At 46.4% G+C, this 21,116-nt stretch overlaps 2 protein-coding genes across 2 annotated transcripts in view; one reads left to right on the forward strand and one right to left on the reverse strand.

Moving 5' to 3' along the window:
* The window catches only part of LOC118076897 (uncharacterized), a 55,883-nt gene extending 55,678 nt beyond the window's left edge, over positions 1-205 (reverse strand). Inside the window, exon 1 of the mRNA XM_035100069.2 lies at positions 55-205. Coding sequence (XP_034955960.2) covers positions 55-105 — 51 coding nt within the window. The 5' untranslated portion in view covers positions 106-205. The remainder of the gene's footprint in view (positions 1-54) is intronic.
* Positions 206-732: 527 nt separating this feature from the next.
* On the forward strand, positions 733-20,503 carry RIOK2 (RIO kinase 2). The gene is made up of 10 exons (XM_035100102.2): positions 733-890; positions 1,574-1,712; positions 5,907-6,023; positions 6,341-6,516; positions 7,551-7,639; positions 10,137-10,328; positions 10,591-10,683; positions 11,685-12,203; positions 13,105-13,201; positions 15,480-20,503. Exons 1-10 carry the CDS (start codon positions 825-827, stop codon positions 15,639-15,641), a joined length of 1,650 nt encoding a protein of 549 aa, XP_034955993.2. The 5' UTR covers positions 733-824; the 3' UTR covers positions 15,642-20,503.
* Positions 20,504-21,116: the final 613 nt, after the last annotated feature.

A 21,116-nucleotide genomic window follows, 5' to 3' on the forward strand; every position in this document is an offset into this window, starting at 1 on the left:
CCGCCTGCTCCACCGACTCCTGGTAAGAAGCAAAACACTCTCCCAGAACGCTACCTTGGCCGCGGCCCGAGGCAAAGGGACGGGGCGCTCGCCGCGCGAAGCCATGGCTCTCTCAACGAAAGAGGCCACCGCCAACAAGCCCTCTCCTCAGCCCGTTCCTCCCGCGCGACGCGTTTCCTAGGCAGCGGGTCCTGCCAGGTACATACAAGCATTCACGGCGTATTTAAAGGGGAGACATACTTTGGCCACCTCATGAGAAGAGAAGAATCCTTGGAAAAGACCCTGATGTTGGGAAAGATTGAGGGCACTAGGAGAAGGGGACATCAGAAGACAAGATGGTTGGACAGTGTTCTCGAAGCTACGAATATGAGTTTGACCAAACTGCGGGAGGCAGTGCAAGACAGGAGTGCCTGGAGTGCTATGGTCCATGGGGTCACGAAGAGTCGGACACGACTAAACGACTAAACAACAACAACAACAGAACTCAGGATGTTTGAGGTGTCCGCGTACAGTACTTATATTGCAGAACTTCGAATTATAAACGTGCCGTACAGCGGTAACGATGCGGGGAAAGAAAACGCGATTAGCGTCTACATAGCTGCAAGGACCTGAGAGAGAGAGAGAGAGCGCACGCCCACATCGAAGAACTTAACTCCTCCCTGATGGCAGGAGGCTGTTTGCGTGCGTAACAACAGACGTAGCCTGTGCGCGTGTGCGTAAGCGGAGCAACGAGGAGAAAAGTTCCGGCCGACTCACGCGCGGGTTGGGTCCAGAGCGTGGCTGGGACCTTCCATTCAAGGGGGGGGGGGTAGGCGGCCGAAACCATGGGGAAATTGAACGTCGTATTGCTTCGCTATCTTTCCCGAGAACACTTCAGAGTACTAACTGCGGTAAGGATCACTTGGCGATCGGTTCCAGAGAATCATAAGAGAGGCGTGGGCCAGGGCTTGGTCCCTGGTGGCCAAAAACAGGCTGAGGCCGGGTCTGGGTGGAGATCTGGGCAATCATGGCTTCCGCGGGTGTCTTTGCAAACCTCATGTGCGCTTCTGAAAGCACGCAAATTGACATTAACATTCAACATGGGTAAGTTTGGCCATCAAGCAACAAAGATAAGGAAATGTTATGTAAATTAAAAAATACGACGATTAATTATCTTGCTGAATATTATACTTTACCTTAAGAAGCGTGTGATTTAGTTTAGTTTTTCATCCGTGGTTTCCTCTCTTCTTCCAATACCTTGTGGAAGCCCACTTTATTATTTTGTTTTCTGTGGTCTTTCTGTAGAATTGCTCCCACTTGAATCTGCCTGAATCTTAAAATCATCATATGAGACCCTTCTCCGCATGGGCTGGCCTTTAGATGCCAAACTTTTTAGAACTGCATATATGTCTTCATATTTGAAAAATCCATATTAACACGCGTTCTGTGAGGGCATGAGCTAGTATTTAAAAGTATTAAATGCAAGCACCAGAAAGGAGGCTAGATGTTCAAAAACAGGAGGCATGATGTAGGAAACTATGCTTATCAAAATATTTATTTTGAGTATTTATCATGCTATGTGTTGCTGTTACAGGTGGAAATGGGCATGAAGAACCATGAAATAGTCCCTGCCAGCTTGATTGCTTCCATTGCTAGTCTCAAACATGGGGGATGTAACAAAATTTTGAGAGAATTAGCAAAGCATAGGCTCTTGGCTTATGAACGAACTAAAAGTGAGTATAAATGGAGTACCTGCCCACATTGTTGTTTCAGTGCATTTTTTATTAATGCCGCCAGTGGTTGATAGCCAACATTGCACAAGTGAAATTCCCTTCCTCTCATCCCACTGTGCCCCCTTGTAAATACCGTGTTTCTCATATTTTAAGGCATCCCCAAAAAATAAGCCATGACAGGATTTCTAAGGGTTGGTGAAAAATAAGACATACCCCGAAAATAAGCCATGTCGTGTAGCCCCGACCGAGCGAGAGGCGAAGGCGCGGGACCCAGCAGGAGCTCCCTGCCTGCTTCCCCGAGCCGTCGCGCATCGGGGGACAGAGCCGAAGATCGGAGGGCGCTCCTTGCTGGGCTTGACAAGCCCGGCAAACAGCGCCCGCCGATCTTCGGACCTGTGCTGTGTGACAGGCAGGGGTGGGGGGAAGCGGAGATCGTTCTCCGCTCTCCCCCCACCCCCGCCTGTCACCAAAGATCGGCGGGCGCTCCTTGCTGGGCTTGACAAGCCCGGCAAACAGCGCCCGCCGATCTTCGGACCTGTCCTGTGTGACAGGCGGGGGTGGGGGGGGGAAGCGGAGATCGTTCTCCGCTCTCCCCCCACCCCCGCCTGTCACCAAAGATCGGCGGGCGCTGTTTGCTGGGCTTGACAAGCCCGGCAAACAGCGCCCGCCGATCTTCGGACCTGTCCTGTGTGACAGGCGGGGGTGGGGGGGAAGCGGAGATCGTTCTCCGCTCTCCCCCCACCCCCGCCTGTCACCAAAGATCGGCGGGCACTGTTTGCTGGGCTTGACAAGCCCGGCAAACAGCGCCCGCCGATCTTCGGACCTGTCCTGTGTGACAGGTGGGGGTGGGGGGGGAAGCGGAGATCGTTCTCTGCTCTCCGCCCACCCCCGCCTGTCACCGAAGATCGGCGGGCGCTCCTAGCTGGGCTTGACAAGCCCGGCAAACAGCGCCCGCCGATCTTCGGCCCTGTGCTGTGTGACAGGCGGGGGTGGGCGAGAAGCGGAGATCGTTCTCCGCTCTCCCCCCACCCCCGCCTGTCACCAAAGATCGGCGGGCGCTCCTTGCTGGGCTTGACAAGCCCGGCAAACAGCGCCCGCCGACCTGTGCTGTGTGACAGGCGGGGGTGGGGGAGAAGCGGAGATCGTTCTCCGCTCTCCGCCCACCCCCGCCTGTCACCAAAGATCGGCGGGCGCTCCTTGCTGGGCTTGACAAGCCCGGCAAACAGCACCCGCCGACCTGTGCTGTGTGACAGGCGGGGGTGGGGGAGAAGCGGAGATCGTTCTCCGCTCTCCCCCCACCCCCGCCTGTCACCAAAGATCGGCGGGCACTGTTTGCTGGGCTTGACAAGCCCGGCAAACAGCGCCCGCCGATCTTCGGACCTGTCCTGTGTGACAGGTGGGGGTGGGGGGGGAAGCGGAGATCGTTCTCTGCTCTCCGCCCACCCCCGCCTGTCACCGAAGATCGGCGGGCGCTCCTAGCTGGGCTTGACAAGCCCGGCAAACAGCGCCCGCCGATCTTCGGCCCTGTGCTGTGTGACAGGCGGGGGTGGGCGAGAAGCGGAGATCGTTCTCCGCTCTCCCCCCACCCCCGCCTGTCACCAAAGATCGGCGGGCGCTCCTTGCTGGGCTTGACAAGCCCGGCAAACAGCGCCCGCCGACCTGTGCTGTGTGACAGGCGGGGGTGGGGGAGAAGCGGAGATCGTTCTCCGCTCTCCGCCCACCCCCGCCTGTCACCAAAGATCGGCGGGCGCTCCTTGCTGGGCTTGACAAGCCCGGCAAACAGCACCCGCCGACCTGTGCTGTGTGACAGGCGGGGGTGGGGGGGGAAGCGGAGATCGTTCTCTGCTCTCCGCCCACCCCCGCCTGTCACCGAAGATCGGCGGGCGCTCCTAGCTGGGCTTGACAAGCCCGGCAAACAGCGCCCGCCGATCTTCGGCCCTGTGCTGTGTGACAGGCGGGGGTGGGCGAGAAGCGGAGATCGTTCTCCGCTCTCCCCCCACCCCCGCCTGTCACCAAAGATCGGCGGGCGCTCCTTGCTGGGCTTGACAAGCCCGGCAAACAGCGCCCGCCGATCTTCGGACCTGTCCTGTGTGACAGGCGGGGGTGGGGGGGAAGCGGAGATCGTTCTCCGCTCTCCCCCCACCCCCGCCTGTCACCAAAGATCGGCGGGCGCTCCTTGCTGGGCTTGACAAGCCCGGCAAACAGCGCCCGCCGATCTTCGGACCTGTCCTGTGTGACAGGCGGGGGTGGGGGGGGAAGCGGAGATCGTTCTCCGCTCTCCCCCCACCCCCGCCTGTCACCAAAGATCGGCGGGCGCTCCTTGCTGGGCTTGACAAGCCCGGCAAACAGCGCCCGCCGATCTTCGGACCTGTCCTGTGTGACAGGCGGGGGTGGGGGGGAAGCGGAGATCGTTCTCCGCTCTCCCCCCACCCCCGCCTGTCACCAAAGATCGGCGGGCGCTCCTAGCTGGGCTTGACAAGCCCGGCAAACAGCGCCCGCCGACCTGTGCTGTGTGACAGGCGGGGGTGGGGGGGAAGCGGAGATCGTTCTCCGCTCTCCGCCCACCCCCGCCTGTCACCGAAGATCGGCGGGCGCTGTTTGCTGGGCTTGACAAGCCCGGCAAACAGCGCCTGCCGATCTTCGGACCTGTCCTGTGTGACAGGCGGGGGTGGGGGGGAAGCGGAGATCGTTCTCCGCTCTCCCCCCACCCCCGCCTGTCACCAAAGATCGGCGGGCGCTCCTTGCTGGGCTTGACAAGCCCGGCAAACAGCGCCCGCCGACCTTCGGACCTGTCCTGTGTGACAGGCGGGGGTGGGGGGGGAAGCGGAGATCGTTCTCCGCTCTCCCCCCACCCCCACCTGTCACCAAAGATCGGCGGGCGCTCCTTGCTGGGCTTGACAAGCCCGGCAAACAGCGCCCGCCGATCTTCGGCCCTGTGCTGTGTGACAGGCGGGGGTGGGGGAGAAGCGGAGATCGTTCTCCGCTCTCCGCCCACCCCCGCCTGTCACCGAAGATCGGCGGGCGCTGTTTGCTGGGCTTGACAAGCCCGGCAAACAGCGCCCGCCGATCTTCGGACCTGTCCTGTGTGACAGGCGGGGGTGGGGGGGAAGCGGAGATCGTTCTCCGCTCTCCCCCCACCCCCGCCTGTCACCAAAGATCGGCGGGCGCTCCTTGCTGGGCTTGACAAGCCCGGCAAACAGCGCCCGCCGATCTTCGGACCTGTCCTGTGTGACAGGGGGGGTGGGGGGGAAGCGGAGATCGTGCTCCGCTCTCCCCCCACCCCCGCCTGTCACCAAAGATCGGCGGGCGCTGTTTGCTGGGCTTGACAAGCCCGGCAAACAGCGCCCGCCGATCTTCGGCCCTGTGCTGTGTGACAGGCGGGGGTGGGGGAGAAGCGGAGATCGTTCTCCGCTCTCCCCCCATCCCCGCCTGTCACCGAAGATCGGCGGGCGCTCCTTGCTGGGCTTGACAAGCCCGGCAAACAGCGCCCGCGTGCACTTTATTAAAAAATAAGACATCCCTCAAAAATAAGCCATGTCGTGTTTTTTTGAAGAAAAAATTAATATAAGACATGACTTATAATATGAGAAACACGGTATACTGCAAATAGTTCTCCAACACTCTCAAGCACATGTAGTGGGAAGGAGAGGTCCTGCTGCATAAGCAGAAATTGTTCTACCGGGTACCTGCAGACAGGAACCACTGGATATCACCTGTTGAAAAGTAGGGGAAACCAGCAATATTTGGTATGTTTAGTTGCCAACCAAGGTGTCTTAACTAAGTTGTTTCAACTCACGATGCCCACATTTAATTCCATGTTTTTGCTCTGACTATAAAATTCCTCTTGCCTGTACAGTGGTAACTCTGTTTATGAACACAATTGGTTCCGGAAGTCTGTTCATAAACTGAAGCGTTCATAAACTGAAGCGAACTTTCCCATTGAAAGTAATGGAAAGTGAATTAATCCATTCCAGATGGGTCCGCGGCGTTCGTAAACCGAACATTCGTAAACCGAGGTGTTTGTAAACCGAGGTTCCACTGTACAATATGGATCACAGGGATTGTTGGGGGGGAAGTTCTCTTTGGAGTACTGCTAATTAAGTAATTTTTGGTGTTTTAAAAGGACACACTGCATAATGATGATAAGCACACAGTAATACAGTGTGATGTGATACACTTATTTTACTTTTACAGCTGTCCAAGGTTATCGATTAACTAATGGAGGTTATGATTACTTAGCCTTGAAAACTCTTTCTTCTCGACAAGTTATCTGTTCTGTTGGAAACCAGATGGGCGTTGGAAAAGAATCAGGTATTTTCAAGCTTCATGATTGGGGGACGGGGTCATGAAATGTAGCAGATATATCGAAAACATTTAAATAGCCTCTATGAATTCTAGAGATTTAACATTTCATGACCATTCAGTTTTCTTAAATTGTAAAGACCATGAACAGTTTGCTGTGGTAAGCAGCTAAGCAAAAACATTCACTGGATGAACCTGGATTTGGCACAATATTGGTAGCATTGTTTCTGCTGTTCATAGACATTATGCACCATTCTAAAATTTGAATGTGTTAAAGGCTAATTTTTTAATCATGCTTCTCATTGGACTGAATCTTTGTTTTAAAGATATTTATATTGTTGCAAATGAAGAAGAGCAGCAACTTGCATTGAAGCTGCATAGACTTGGGAGGACATCCTTTCGGAACTTAAAAAACAAGCGTGATTACCATAAGCACAGAAACAAGATGTCCTGGCTCTACCTGTCACGTCTTGCTGCAATGAAGGAGTTTGCCTACATGAAGGTACTTGTTGGCTGTTTTTCCCCTGGTTCACCAAAATCTGGGCCCATCGTTACTAGGCTTGAGCCAGGAGTTACAGAAAGGTCTACACATGCTTCCTCTAACTTTATTCTCACCTGTCAAGATGATGGGTGTGACCCATTTTTAACTGATTACTTCTTCCACATGTCCCCATCCAATTTCTAAGATTATCCACGGGCTCCTTTTAACGGCTGTATCATCTCTGCAGCTAGCCCAGTGGCAACTCAATATGTGTTGGCCTTGAAAAAGGTGAATTTCTTAATATAAGGGTTACCAGAAAAGGCCATGGAAATTAAAACTGGCAGCATTCTGTTGTCTGTACGTAAGTCTATATTGCAACTACATTTGGAAATCCTGTGCCTAGGTCTGATAAATCTCCACATCATGTCTGAACAGGTATTTTGAACCTAGATCTTCTCAATCCTAGTCTGTTTTAGGTGGTTTTAAAAGGGGGTAAACGTGGAAGATAAAAGTTATCAGTGACTATTTGCCATATAGCTAAGTGGAACCTCCATGTTTTTAAGTGGAACACACTGAAGGGGTAAGAGCAGGTATCCCCAAACTGCGGCCCTCCAGATGTTTTGGCCTACAACTCCCATGATCCCTAGCTACAGGACCAGTGGTCAAGGAAGATGGGAATTGTAGTCCAAAACATCTGGAGGGCCAAAGTTTGGGGGTGCCTGGGTAAGAAAAAGGGAGAGTTGTTGCCTTCGTGGTCTGCTTGTGGTTCTTCAAAACATTTGGTCAGTCCTTTGAGAAACTGGATACTGAACTTTAGTCGGATCCTGCAGGCCTCTCATGTCCATATCACATTCTTACAATATGATGGATTTTATTTTATTATCTGGTGTGTGTTTATTTGTTTTACGTGAAGATTATTTCATTTGTGCCATACACTAGTACTCGGCATTAAAACTCTGAGTGAGTACATTAACACAATGGAATATTAATACTTAACTCAAATAGAAGGACATGCACTGATGTTTTAAAATACCTTTTTCCCCTCTTTTGGCCAGGCTTTGCATGATAGAAAATTTCCTGTTCCAAAACCATATGACTACAATAGACACGCAGTAGTAATGGAACTTGTCAATGGTTACCCTTTGTAAGTATTAAGGTATTTTCTCAGGGGTGTTTCTGTTCAATATGATTTATAGATTTATAGTTTATAGATTGCTAGTAGTAGATGTTTGGACAAAGCAACAGCAGTATACTGTAATAGTAACTTTCTTGGGTATCAAAGTTAAGAAAACCCCTGTAGGAAAGACCTTAGACATCACTGCAGGCTGGGATTGACAGTACTGTAATTGGTTTTCATTAAAAGCCATTGGTCTGACTTTGTACGTAACAGGGCCTTATTTATATTTTTGATAACTGGGAAGCAAGCTGTACCTGTATATTTCCCTTGACTTCCATTTCTTAAATAATAAAACTTAAGAATTACCAAAATCTAAGCACTGTTGAAATTGCTGATTACTTGGAAATATTCACTAGAGCCCTACATTTCATACTAAAGCATGCAGAAGAGACAATTCCTTAAGAAAGCATGTAATTATTTCCATAAACCCTGGATGATTAAGGAAAGCAGAAAAGATTAGTTATTTAAAGGGGTCTTCTAGGTGAGCTCTTTTGGCCATATAAAGCAACATGTATTGGAAGTCATTTCCTTTTTAAAATAAATGGAGCTCTTTCCCTGTAGAGCAAAATACTGTCAAAGAAATTCTGACTGCAGCATAGTATTACTTTTTTCTTCTACCTGTCTCTCCACACACACCCAACCCCAGGCTGGTTTTTTTTAAAAACAGTTCTTCCAACACATCTGTCAGTAACATCAATATAATTCTTTGTAATGGTAGATTATGCCTTCAAATTGATTGATTAACTGGAATGTCTAAAAACTTTAAATAAATACCCATAGCCTTGCATTCTTCAAAAATTGATGTGGTTGGTATGTCTGTTCTACACATTTAGATGTTGGCACAGCAAGTCAGGAATATACTGTTGTAAGAACACAGAAGGGCCCTCCTCAAAGGCCCGTCTAGCCGATCATCCTGTTCTTACATTGACCAGTCAGATGCCTATGAAATGCTTGGTCTAGCTATCTTATTTTTTTGGAATTTTATTGCATGGTGCATGTTTTTATTATAACTAGTAGTATTAATGAGACAATAAATTATAATACTTACCACTGGTTTTATATTGTCTTTTGGATTATTATTTTTTAAACAATACGAGATCACTGAAGTTTGCCCACTAATGTGCTGACTGCGTGTATTTGCACAGCTAAAGGCATTTGTGTCCAATCTGACCTTCATTTGTCTTCCTGGATCAAAACTAAATTGGCTGCAGTTGAAAAACAAGGTCGCATTATAAATGTGATATGATAAGGCATCTGAAATGAACTGCCTAATCAAAAACGAATCTATTTCAAAACCTGAATTAATTAAACATGAATTTAGAGAAGAATGTTCCTTTTGAAGTATTCAGCAGTTCTTGTACTAAATTTTAAAAAGATTATATAGGAAAGGTATTGCAAAATAGACAAAGGATGGCTTGGTAGCATAAAAGGAGTCCTTTGTTACCTGTGAGCCATGATCATCCAAAGTCATCAGCTGAAGAAACTGCTTTGTTAGGTGAAAATGTAGGATTGGATCCTGACTTTGTTTTTGATGGAACTCCACGAACTGGAGGGAGAGCATTTTTCAATTCCCTCTGCAGTCCCCTTGTCCCCTGCCCAAAATCTGTTTCAGAGGGCTGGGGACCTTCCTGAATAGTTCATGGCACAGGGGCTAAAAATGTTCTCTCCTCTCTTCTCTCGTCAATGGGAATGAAAGCTTCCACTGGATTGGAGCAAATGGAAGGCGCCCCCTCCACAGAGGAAGATGTCTATGAGTCCAATCCATAATTGTTGACTTTCCCAAACTTTTTATTCTCGGAGGCCAGTCAGTAATTATGTCACTGTGGAGTCAGCCCCCCCCCCAAACAGAGATGTGATTAAGGTCAATATGTGTAAAACAGAATGAGCACAGGAGGAGCATCTTTAACACATATTCTGTGACGTCGTGAGAAGGAAGGCGTGGGAAACTTTTCACAACTTCCTTATTTGGTGCGGCCCATTCTGCACAGTTGCGCCTTAAAAATGTGTTTGTGTTACTCATTCTTTGAGAGACTCAAACATGTCTTATTTCCAGCAAAGGAGTGTGCCGGGAAAATGTGAGAAATGTTTTACAAGTTTGCTCGTGTCATTGCTGAGAAGTGATGGTGCATGATAATTAATCCGTGTGATGGCAGCGCACATTTTTCAGGCATGCTGTGTAGATCAGAGAAATCAACAAATCATACCCCCCATGTAACCCTAACAAACCCCTTCTACATAAAAGTGCAATTTTGTGGGGCCTTTCGTCTAACTTTCCAGGTGGCCAGCTACTGAGTAGGCTTTGTGGGCAAATTTTCAGCCGAGTTAGACTTTGATCTCTTACGCAGATTCAACAGACTACCCATTGGATCACATTGGCACATAATATTATTGGTTTTTCCCTCCTAGTTGGGGCATCCATTTGATCGCACCCGTAATATTCTGGTGGCTTTGTTTTATCACGTAGATGTCAAGTCCATCATCTCGAAGACCCTGCCTCTCTGTATAGCGAGCTAATGGAATTAATTGTGAAACTTGCCAACCACGGTTTGATCCATGGTGATTTCAATGAGTTCAATCTCATGTTGGATAATGAAGATCGAGTCACAATGATTGATTTCCCGCAGATGGTGTCAACGTCTCACCCAAATGCTGAATGGTATGTGATGGGCAGCCTCTGTGTATTATCAAGGTGTGACCATTTGATGACATTGAGCAGGTTTGTGAGGTCCTGGTAAGCCTGGCTTCGCATGTCGTGCGAACCAGGCTGTTGACTGGAGATGCTTTACGAATTCCAGAACAGAGTTCAAAAACGTGAAAAGCAGAATTGATGCATGAGTAATGAAGAACCTATAGTAGTGGGATGTTTGTAACTTGAACGCGCCTTTTTAAAGTAATCTGTGAAACTTCCTTTTGTTCAGGTACTTTGACAGAGATGTGAAATGCATCCGTGACTTCTTTATGAAACGTTTCAGCTATGAAAGTGAACTCTATCCAACTTTCAAGGATGTTAGGTAAGTTTGTGAGCCTGTTTAGAAACCAAGAGTTGTTTCACACCTCAGATTCTACCTCTGCACCAGTGTTTCCCAAACTTGGGTATCCAGCTGCTTTCGGACTACAATTCCCATCATCCCTGACCACTGGTTTTTCTAGCCAGGGATGGTGGCAGTTGTAGTCCCAAAACCAGCTGGAGACCCAAGTTTGAGAAACGCTGCTCTTCACAATGCATTCAGGTTGTTCCCAGAGAGGCATTTGCCCTCTTGGAAGTTAAGCCTGAACCGAGGCTCCGTGGATAGAAACACAGGTCTATCACAGTAACATGCATTAACTATTTTTATTTGAGGGCCTGAGTCACGCATTCCAATTCTCATCTGAATGTGTCTCTGGAGAGAGTAGAAGTTAAGTCACTTTAGTGCCAGATACAGATCAGATTAATGTTTGCTATTGGTGTATGCATCTGTCTTACGCTAAATATATATGTCATTTTCTAATGCTCTCTTAAGCTGTATGGCAGAGAGGCAATTGTTTTGCATCATGTGCTGTTTGATAATCGTGAAAGGATGGATGTCATTCAATCCACTGAACTGCATCTTTTTTCATATTTATTCTTCTATATCTTGTTCTTCAATAAGGCTCTCTTCTAGATATGGAGGAGGTCTTGCACTTGTTCCTCATTCCAGTCATTATCCAATCCCTTTCAGAATCTGATCCTCTTCCCCCTCCTTTTAAAAAAAGAGCTGAATTTATTTGCAACAGACAGCTAATCTTTTTATTGGATTACAGAATGCAGCTGCTTCAGAATTGCACCTTAGGATTCCAGTTCTTCTACTCCTTACCGTACCCTTGGGGGGAGGGGCATTTTTCGTCAAAGTATATCCCATCAGGCTGTGCTTCAGTGTATGGGTATAAAATCACAAGTCCAGCATTACTTTAGGTTAACTTTGTTCTAAAAGTGTACTTGCATTAAATGGAGACTCAGTTCATGCTTGACTTTTCTCTTTTCCTACATTGCCAGGAGGGCATGTTCTCTTGATGTCGAAATTGCTGCCAGCGGTTACACCAAAGAAATGCAGGAAGATGATGAGCTTCTTCACCCAGCTGGCCCTCGCGATGAGGGCAATGAAACTGCCTGTTCTCCCGACGCACAAGATTCTGAAGGGGGAGAAACACTATGTAGCGGCACAGATCAAAAGACCGAAGGGGACTTCACAGGGGAGGTTGACGATGCCACCGAAGATTTGGGGCAAAGCAGCGAAGAAGATGATAGCGCAGATGAAAGTGAGCAGAGTTTAGATTTGCGGGAGTTCGCCTGTGCCTTACAACAAGCTGAAGGGCAAATTATTGCTGCTCGAGACAGGGCTAATGCAGGCTGCTCTGTAATTGATTTTTCTGAGGATGAAAAGAAAATTGGAAAATCTACCAAAACTGAAGATCAAACAGGTCAGGGAGAAGAGCCTGCTGAGAAGGACTGCGAAGATGAATGCCCTGATCTGGTTGACTTGTCAACATTAAACAGAGAATTCAGGCCTTTCAGGTATGAATTTATATTGATCATTCAGGGTTCTTCAGATACTGTTTTTTTTCTCTCCATCTTTCCAAAACGGAAGCTCCCCAAGCATTGGGCAGATTTCTTTTTCAAAACTCTTCCATCAGATTCAAAGCAGTGGGTGCGTTTTAAATAGTAGCATGTGTAATGACCTTTTTGTTACAATGTAATATTCAGGGACTGATGGATTAGAAATGTTATACATTACTTGATTCCTCACTGGCATGCTTTAACCCTCATGGAGAAATTAAAAAATGGTACCAGCTATAATCTCTCCTACATTTTGTACTTACGTAAACTTGCTCCTACTTGATTTGCTCTACTAGTGGCGGGAGCACAAATTATTCATTGCATCAGATTGTGCTGGCCCTTCCTTATTGCTGCTTTCAGATACTGTTCCCTCTTCATCAGTTCTCTTGGCCAGCAAAACCTTCGCTAACAAAATTGCCTAAGCTGAGTAGTTAACCACACTGCCCAGCCTGCATTTTGTTTAATGAAATGAGACATTTATTGGCTTCTTGCATAGAAAACCAAGATTGCAAAAGGAGGCTGACGGGTCCTTATGCTGCCTTTGTTGGAAGTGATGTCACTCAAGGCATGGCAGGCTAGGGCAGAGAGTGAGCCTGTGTCAATCTTAGTGCCTGTTAGCAAGCAATAAAGATTCAAGAGCACCTTTGGGTCAACGATATTCATGCCATACGAAACGAACGTCCTTGAGACTGGAAGGTCCGTTGAGCCAAACCCATTTCATTCTCGCAAATTTTGTGTAGGTAAATATCCTGGTGGATTGTGTCCATTATCAATGTTGCAACAGAATCGTCTTGGAAGAGTTGATTGGTAAAGCTTGGGTTAAAAATGGCTGACTACAAGCATCTGTTCTATATTGCAGAAATGAGGAAAGCCTATGTCACATCAATGACCACAGGACAAGAACTACTAGCATGACTTCAGCAGGCAGTATGGGAAGTCGTTCCACAATTCCTCCAGTAAGTCCTACATAAGTAATGAGAAAACTGTGGCCCTCCAGAAATTCATTGGACTGCTGCTCCCATCAACCCTGGCCTTGCAGCTTGGGGCTGGTGGAAGTTCTGGTTCAACATCCCCTTCCTACTTTATATAATGCTCAAAGACTTAGAGCTCAGTCCCGCAAAATCTTCCCCAGCACAACTGCTGTTTATTTCATTAGGACATTGCAGGCCAGTGGATTATGCCTTTATTAAATTTGCTATGTATCTCACTGAGCTATGACCCTTCTTTCACCTGATACTGATCAGGTGGTGAAGAAAAAACAGGGTTCTTTCTCTCTATTCATAAGGGGGGATTTTTGAAAGCGCAATTAGAATTATTCTAAAACTTGCAAAAGTTGTCACCTTCTAGTCAAACCCAGATCCGTTATTGCTCCTGAAAGCCCTAAGATAATGAACTGTTGTCATTGTCTCTAAAGGTCATTAGTTTCCGCTGTTAAAGATATAAAATTAAATAAAATATTGTCTTGCTCCACTTAAAGCATAATGCTGAGGTTCCAGTGCTTCAGCCACTGTTGTGTGTAACCCAGTTTTGAATCACTGCCACCTCCGCTTTCCAAGCAGCTGATATACTGAATACAATCAAAGGGGGGGGGGAGTTTCCCCAGACACCAAACAGCCTATTAGCAGCTTTGGTTAATGCTTCATGTGTATACTCCATAGGTCTTTATTGAGCTGTGGTGGTTTCATTTATCCTAAAGTGCCTCTATGTGGCTTGTATAAGTCACTGAGCACCTTGGGATACTGGGTGGAGAAAGGTTAGAGGAAAACATAAAACATGGGGTGTGAAGATTCGTATTTCATTATTATTATTTTTAACATAGGCGATCAAGGAATATTTTTATTAACAGGTTCTAAAAGAGCCTTGCATTCTTAAATAGTTGCAACAGGAGGAATCTGTTGAAACTCCCCCCAAACTTCATCCAAGCTAAATTAAATTTTGCAATTAGAGATCATGAACATAAACAGAAGGGTCCTTACGCCTTCCTCGGCCAGATTGAATCACCAGCTTATCCGAAAGGGGGTGAAGGAATCTGCTTCTTTATTTTCTTGGACACCCACCAGGACACTCAAGAGCACTCTGTCTGACAAAGGCACTGCTCTCTTCTTTTTTCATTACCAACTGGGAATAGTATACCAGACCCTAAGAGTACAATCTGAAAGGGCCAGCGCATTCCACTCCTGGAGCCCAGCAATCTGCTGACAAAAGGGATGGACTGAAAACAATTGTCTTCCAGATTCTTTAAATTCCTAGTAAATGATTGCTGCTAGACTGACCAAAAGGAGGGAAGTATTTCTGCAGAAAGGGGGGGGGGGGAGGAAGCAACAACTCAAAAATAAAAGAATTCTAATTGCACATAGACACTGTTCTTAAGTCTCATTGAAACAGATCGTTTTCAGTACTCAAAAACAGTTGCTTGCACACCTGTGTAGGAGATCTTTTTAAGGAAAGGCTGGGACAGAAAGGCAGGTTGGAAAAAATGCAGGCAAACAGGGCACAGAACCTGCCCTATCAAATGCTTCCCTCCCTTGCACTCTGTAGAAATGCCTTTCTTTGGTCATCTTTGCAATGAATGGAGCGTTGTGTTGTGAGCTGCATTTTACCCCTTGAACCATGCTCATATGTGCGCTCCTATGTTGAACCACCCTGTGAGCCTGAGGAATATGGCAAGCTATAAATCGGGGGGGGGGGATTTTCTTGCCAACCCCATCCAGTGCCCATTTTCTCACCATTCTAGATACAGGTCCAGCTAACAGCTGGGTGACTTGCATTTTCCCCAATTTTCTTGTTTGCATCAGTGGGTGATAGGGATGTGTATATCAATTTATTTCTCACCGGAAGGTCACATCCCTTCCAACTCTTGATTCTCTGACACGTGCAAACAAATGTCCAGTGCAGTTTGTGACAAATTCATTACTTGTCTCAGCCACAAGGAGGAGCAGTATTCTTCCAAACTAGCTCAAAATTCTCAAGATCCCAAAAAATGTTCCGGCTTGCTTTTGCGTGTCTTCCCTCTGTCGTTGCACAATGCCACTGGCCAGTTTTATGGCCCTGCCCAGGTTGTTTAGACTGAGAAACTATTGTTCATTAATTCCAGAAAAGCCTCTTAAAGCTCATTAAACCGTGCATTTGTTTTGTGCCATGTCACCCCTTGTATCCAACCTATTTTGAGTTCTCAGATGGTCACTTGACTTGGCAAGCAAGACCTAATGTCTGGGTTTTGAAAATGTCTTGCAGGAGCTGATAAAACAGAAGATCAAGCGCCAGCTGACGAAACAGCAAAAAGCCGCTCTGAGACGGCGGTTGCAGAAAGGAGAAGCAAACGTTTACACGAAACAGCGACGGGAACACATGCACAACATCAAGTCGAGTTTGGACACAGCCAGCTTCTGGGGCTGACATCCTACAGAAAGATCTTCCTTCTTTCCCCATGCCTTGCAAATCAATGAAAGAGATGGCTTTCTGCTTAACCAACATGTCAAGTTGTGTTCTTTCTGTTGTAGCCTGAGACAAGCCTTCAAGGCCTACTCTGTGGCAGCCCCAAGTTCAGATGTGCCCCGTGAGATTTCTTATTTGGTTTGTTTTTTTACTGGAGTGCTTCACTATGCTTGTTGAGAGCAGGAGGCTCCACCTTGCATGGCTGTACGGCGGCCCAGATCCTGCCCCAGGAGCCAGCTGGCTATGTCACTTGGCTTTCAGGAAGCCCGCTTCTAGAGGATTCCACTCACCATTTGCTACACCGCTTTTTTCAGAAACAGAAGCCAAAAACTTCCACAAGCAATAAAATTGTCAGAGAAAGCAAACTTAGGACAGCGAACTCCCAGTTTTCAGGTGGCTAGACTGAAAATATAGCCCATCTGATACTATGCATATAGACACAAGGCTCGGTGAGTTCAGTTTAGCACTCTCCCTGGATTGGGTACATAGGATTGTATTGCTTAGATGCCCATTTAAGCCTGCAATCCACCTAAACGTGCTTTTCAGATAGTAGGGTCCATTAGATGAGGCGTAAAATAAGCACAGGGGTGCGGGTGGCGCTGTGGGTTAAACCACAGAGCCTAGGGCTTGCCAATCAGAAGGTCGACGGTTCAAATCCCCACGACAGGGTGAGCTCCCGTTGCTTGGTCCCAGCTCCTGCCAACCTAGCAGTTCGAAAGCACGTCAAAGTGTAAGTAGATAAATAGGGACCGCTCCAGTGGGAAGGTAAACAGCGTTTCCATGCGCTGCTCTGGTTCGCCAGAAGCGGCTTAGTCATGCTGGCCACATGACCTGGAAGCTGACTCGGCCAGTAAAGCGAGATGAGCGCCGCAACTCCAGAGTCGGTCACGACTGGACCTAATGGTCAGGGGTCCCTTTACCTTTAAAATAAGCACAAGTTTACAAAACATGGGATCAAACTGCAATAATCTTAAGGAGATGGTTTTAAGGCTAGTGCAAATCCTTGGGCTGAAATCTGACATTATTAGAGCATTCCACACCCCCGTTTAAAGTTTCCCTGTTATCTTCACTGTGGCTCAATTGCCTTACTTTGCAATCCCATATATGTTTACTCAGAGGTAAGCCCTATTGAGGTCAGTGGTACTTCCTCCCAGGTAATTGTTTTTGCCTTCGCAATAATTGATGTAGCACCGTCAGCAGTATCTTAATTTCTAAACTTGAACAAAGGCCCACAAGTTTTTCATGACTAGCAGAGCTTTGAACCTAGAAGCTCTTGCTCAATTTCTCTCAGCCCTTCCAAGGTTTCATGCATAAATCCTGCCCAAACTGACAAGTAATAAAAATGATGTTGCACAGGCCTGGCTGGCACTCGGATCTCTAAGCAGCTCTCTGCAACTGCTAATAAATTTTGTTAACATACATTCAACAGTGTGCTAGATAGCCTCTCGCAAAATATCTTGGAAACTCAGTAGCCAGGAGCACTTGGCTGAAGTGGTGTGGGTTTAAAGTGCATAGAAGATGTTTATCTAGCAGAAATAGAAGCAAGCAGTTGTTATGCTGAATCTACTTTGTTAGTAAGAATAATAATTTTAGTATTTATACCCTGCCCATCTGGCTGGGTTTTCCCAGCCACTCTGGGTAGCTTACAGCAAATATTAAAACTTAATAAAACATCAAACGTTAAAAACTTTCCAAAACAGCTGCCTTCAGATGTCTTCTAAATGTTGTGTAGTTCTTTGTCTCCTTGACATCTGAAGGGAGGGGGTTCCACAAGGAGGGCATCTAAAACTGTTACAACTAAAACTGTATGGGATAAGTTTAAGAACTCCAGAACGTAGGGAAATTGTGATTTTTTAAAAAATAAAAAAGGTGTGGTTTCTGTAAAATCAGGTCAGCTGGGGCCAGCATATTTTTAAATTCATGTTTCCTTCTATTCTGCACTACAGCTTGAAGCATCTTCGTGAAGTTCAGTTTATGATAGTTTTTGTGAGTGTATTTAATATAGCAGCTGAAATCCTAAAAGAGTGGGGTGGGAATGGTTTTCTCATTGCTGAAGTAGCCGTACATAGCCAGAGATCATATTTAATGTGATCAGTACAGCTTATCTATTTCTAAAATAATTCAAGGACAGAGCATATTACAACAACCAAGAAAAAACATGAGCAAGAACTGAAAACAGGTTAAAAGCCCAGTGGCCTAAGAAAGTTTTAATTGCCCACCTAAATGGGAATGTTGCCGGCCAAAGTGGAATCACTGAATTGTACAGCTGGAAGGCATCAATGGTGTCTTGCAAGTGTCGCCCTTTACTTTCTCCCACATACCTGTATGACAGAATGCCGTTTACTCTAGTGGGGAGAGAAATTCAGCACTGCCGTATAATGGGGGAGAGCCTGAGTTTCTTATAGGAAGGTACACATTGCCCCAAAGATCCCTGCATTGCAGAGGGTTGAAATAGATGGCCCTCGTGGTCACTTCCAACTCTGATTCTGTGAAATACATCGTGGACCTGCGTGCAGAACAAAGATGCTCTGTATTCAAGCCTTTCAATATACATGCCTTCTTTTCGCATGCATCCTTCCTAGCATAATTACAGAGATTTTGCTAGTTGACTTTTAAAGTCTGAAGAGGGTTTTTTTTATTAAAAAAAAACACAACCTAGTTTATATGCGTTTCTGTTTCAAGATTGAGGGAAGGGCTGAAAGGTTGATGATGCTGACGTTCTTGAAAGTAACCTTTAACAGATTTCCACAAGAGAAGATAGTTTGCACATGTATGCTTATTACCTGCCTACTTCCATCTGCATCATCCCCTGATGCAAACAGCTGCCACACATTTCAACAAGACGGACTACTTCCATGCCTTTTCTCAGGGTTCTGTACCCTGGAAGCAATTTGTATGTTGCTTGTTAAGCTTTCGTGTCACCTGAGGTCACGGACCAGCATTGAAAGAACTGCAAAACTCGTTAGGCAAGTCAAAGAGAAGCATTAGACTTGGTTGCTTTTGAGTAAAATATTCAAAAGGTAAACAAGCGATGGAACATGGGATACCCTACAGTTTTGGGGCACGCTGTCGTCTCTAAGAACGTTGGATATAAGTACTTGATTGACGGTTTTTTTGTTTTACTTAAAGAGAGAATCTGTTTATATCAGGCATGTCCAACAAGTAGATCGTGATCTACCGGTAGATCACTGGACATCTGTGGTAGATCACTGGCTCCCCCCAAAGAAGCTCAACACTTTTGCCCTGCACCCCTCAAAAATGGGCATTCCTCCTTCCTAAAAAAAGCTCAACAATTTTGACCTGAACCCCCTAAAAGGGTGTAGATCACTGCCAGTTTTTAACTCTGTGAGTAGATCACAGTCTCTTGGGAGTTGGCCACCCCTGATTTATATTAACATTTAATACGAAGAAGTGGAGAGCCTTGTATGCCTCTCTCAGCCAGGTGTGCTCTGTCCCAGCTCCTGCCAACCTAGCAGTTCGAAAGCATGCCAGTGCAAGTAGATAAATAGGTACTGCTGTGGCGGGAAGGTAAACAGTGTTTCCATGCTCTCTGGTTTCCACCACGGTGTTCTGTTGCACCAGAAGCGGTTTAGTCATGCTGGCCACATGACCTGGAAGGTTGGACAAATGCTGGCTCCCTCAGCCTGAAAGTGAGATGAGCGCCGCAACCCCATAGTCACCTTTGACTGGACTTAACCATCCGGGGTCCTTTACTTTATCCAGAAAATTCATGGTTTTCTAAGCCCTGCAGGCATCAGCTGCTCCCTCAAAGAGCAGGAGTAGGCAGTACACTGAGAGCCTGGGAAGGAGGGCTCCATTGGATGAACATAATGCCCAGGAATTCAACCTGGTAGACCTAGAAAGAAGAAGAGGTGGCCTCAGCCTATGGTAATCCTCGCACACTGAGCTGTGTATGCACAGATAGGACATTTAGATAAATAATGGGGAAATAGAGAAGCAAAGCACTATAGCAAGGGATTGTCTGAGTGACTGTGATTTCCCATGCTTCAGACTTTGTTTCATTTTGGGATAAAGACAGGTATTTAAAGCATTTTTGAAAAATTAAAAGTCGTTCCAAGGCAGAGCCATAAATATCCACTTGTCCTTAACCTTCGGTTTTGTTTAGATTACCATACATTTCTCTGGGGATAAAAATGGCTAAGGGAGGAACTCGGCCCTGACATTGTACCATGATATATCTCTTAACAAGAAAAGAGGTAGAATTCCTGAAATATCTGAAGTCATCAGAGGTCACTATGAAGTTTATACAAAGGCTGGACTCCGCGGTGTTCCGTTTATATTTCATATGTGGATATTCAAACAAAAGTTTATTTACTGGGAACCTGAGGAAACGGGGAGGTTAAGCCAATAACGTCCAGGACACTCCTAACAAATTCACATATTTAGCAGGTATCGGAGAATTGTTTAATCAACATCCTTCAAATGCATTTTTAATGGATGCACTTAACAGTGTTTTTCGTAACTGGTCATACAAGCGCCACAAAAATACTACAGACTCTTGTATCTGCTGATACAATATTGTGTATATTACTTGACTTTCAGCTATACGGGAATAAAAGCTGTCAGCTACGTTTGCTGCCCTACCACCCTGGTTGATATTTGTAACTGAATTGAAAGGAGAAAATCAGGAACAGGTGTCATTTTTTTTCCTCCTTACCTCGGTTAAGAAATAGTCCATCTGCAGATGTTACTAAACCTCCCTACAGAGAGGTGAACATTGCCAAAATGGGCAGAAGCTCTTTCCTCATTTGTTTTTTAAAAATAGTATACAAAGGTAAGAGTCTGTCAGGAAGCCTCATACAGGCGGTTGGTCCATGTAATCGTACTGATTTGAGAGATGGCTCCTGGTTTTTTGGGATTATTTGGAATGTTTTTGTTCCCCGAGGTGTGTGTTTTTTAAATAAATAAAAAAACATTCCAAGCACTCAAGTAGTGTTGGATTCCCAGTATCTAGCAGCCCCAGCCAGCTCGGCCAGTAGTCTGGGATGGAGGAAGCTAGCATCTTAAACCCCTACCCTAAAGTTTTATGCACTTCCTAACTCTTCCACAGAGTCTGGACAGGATATGGCTTGGCGTGGTCAGCCATTTTGTGTTGTCTTAGCTGTCATAAGGGTGAAGTGACCCTATGCGCAGGCTACAATACAGCTCTTTACACAATTTATATTGTTGCACCTGTTGAACTACAACAACCTCCAACATCTCCAGACGGCATGGCCAGTGCTCAGCGATTATGGGAGTTGTAGTCCACAACACCTGGAGGGCCAGAGGTCGCCTAACCTTGCCTTAGTCTACAACCCAAGGACTAAGTAAACACGTGCTACTATATTTGCTCACATTGCCCTTTCTTCCACTTTCCTTCTGCTCTCTTTCCCATGAATGAAATTTAAGATTACAAGATGCTTGGGCAGGGACCTG

The sequence above is a fragment of the Zootoca vivipara genome, chromosome 11 (genome assembly GCF_963506605.1).
Source record: "Zootoca vivipara chromosome 11, rZooViv1.1, whole genome shotgun sequence".
Classification (NCBI taxonomy): Eukaryota; Metazoa; Chordata; class Lepidosauria; order Squamata; family Lacertidae; genus Zootoca; species Zootoca vivipara.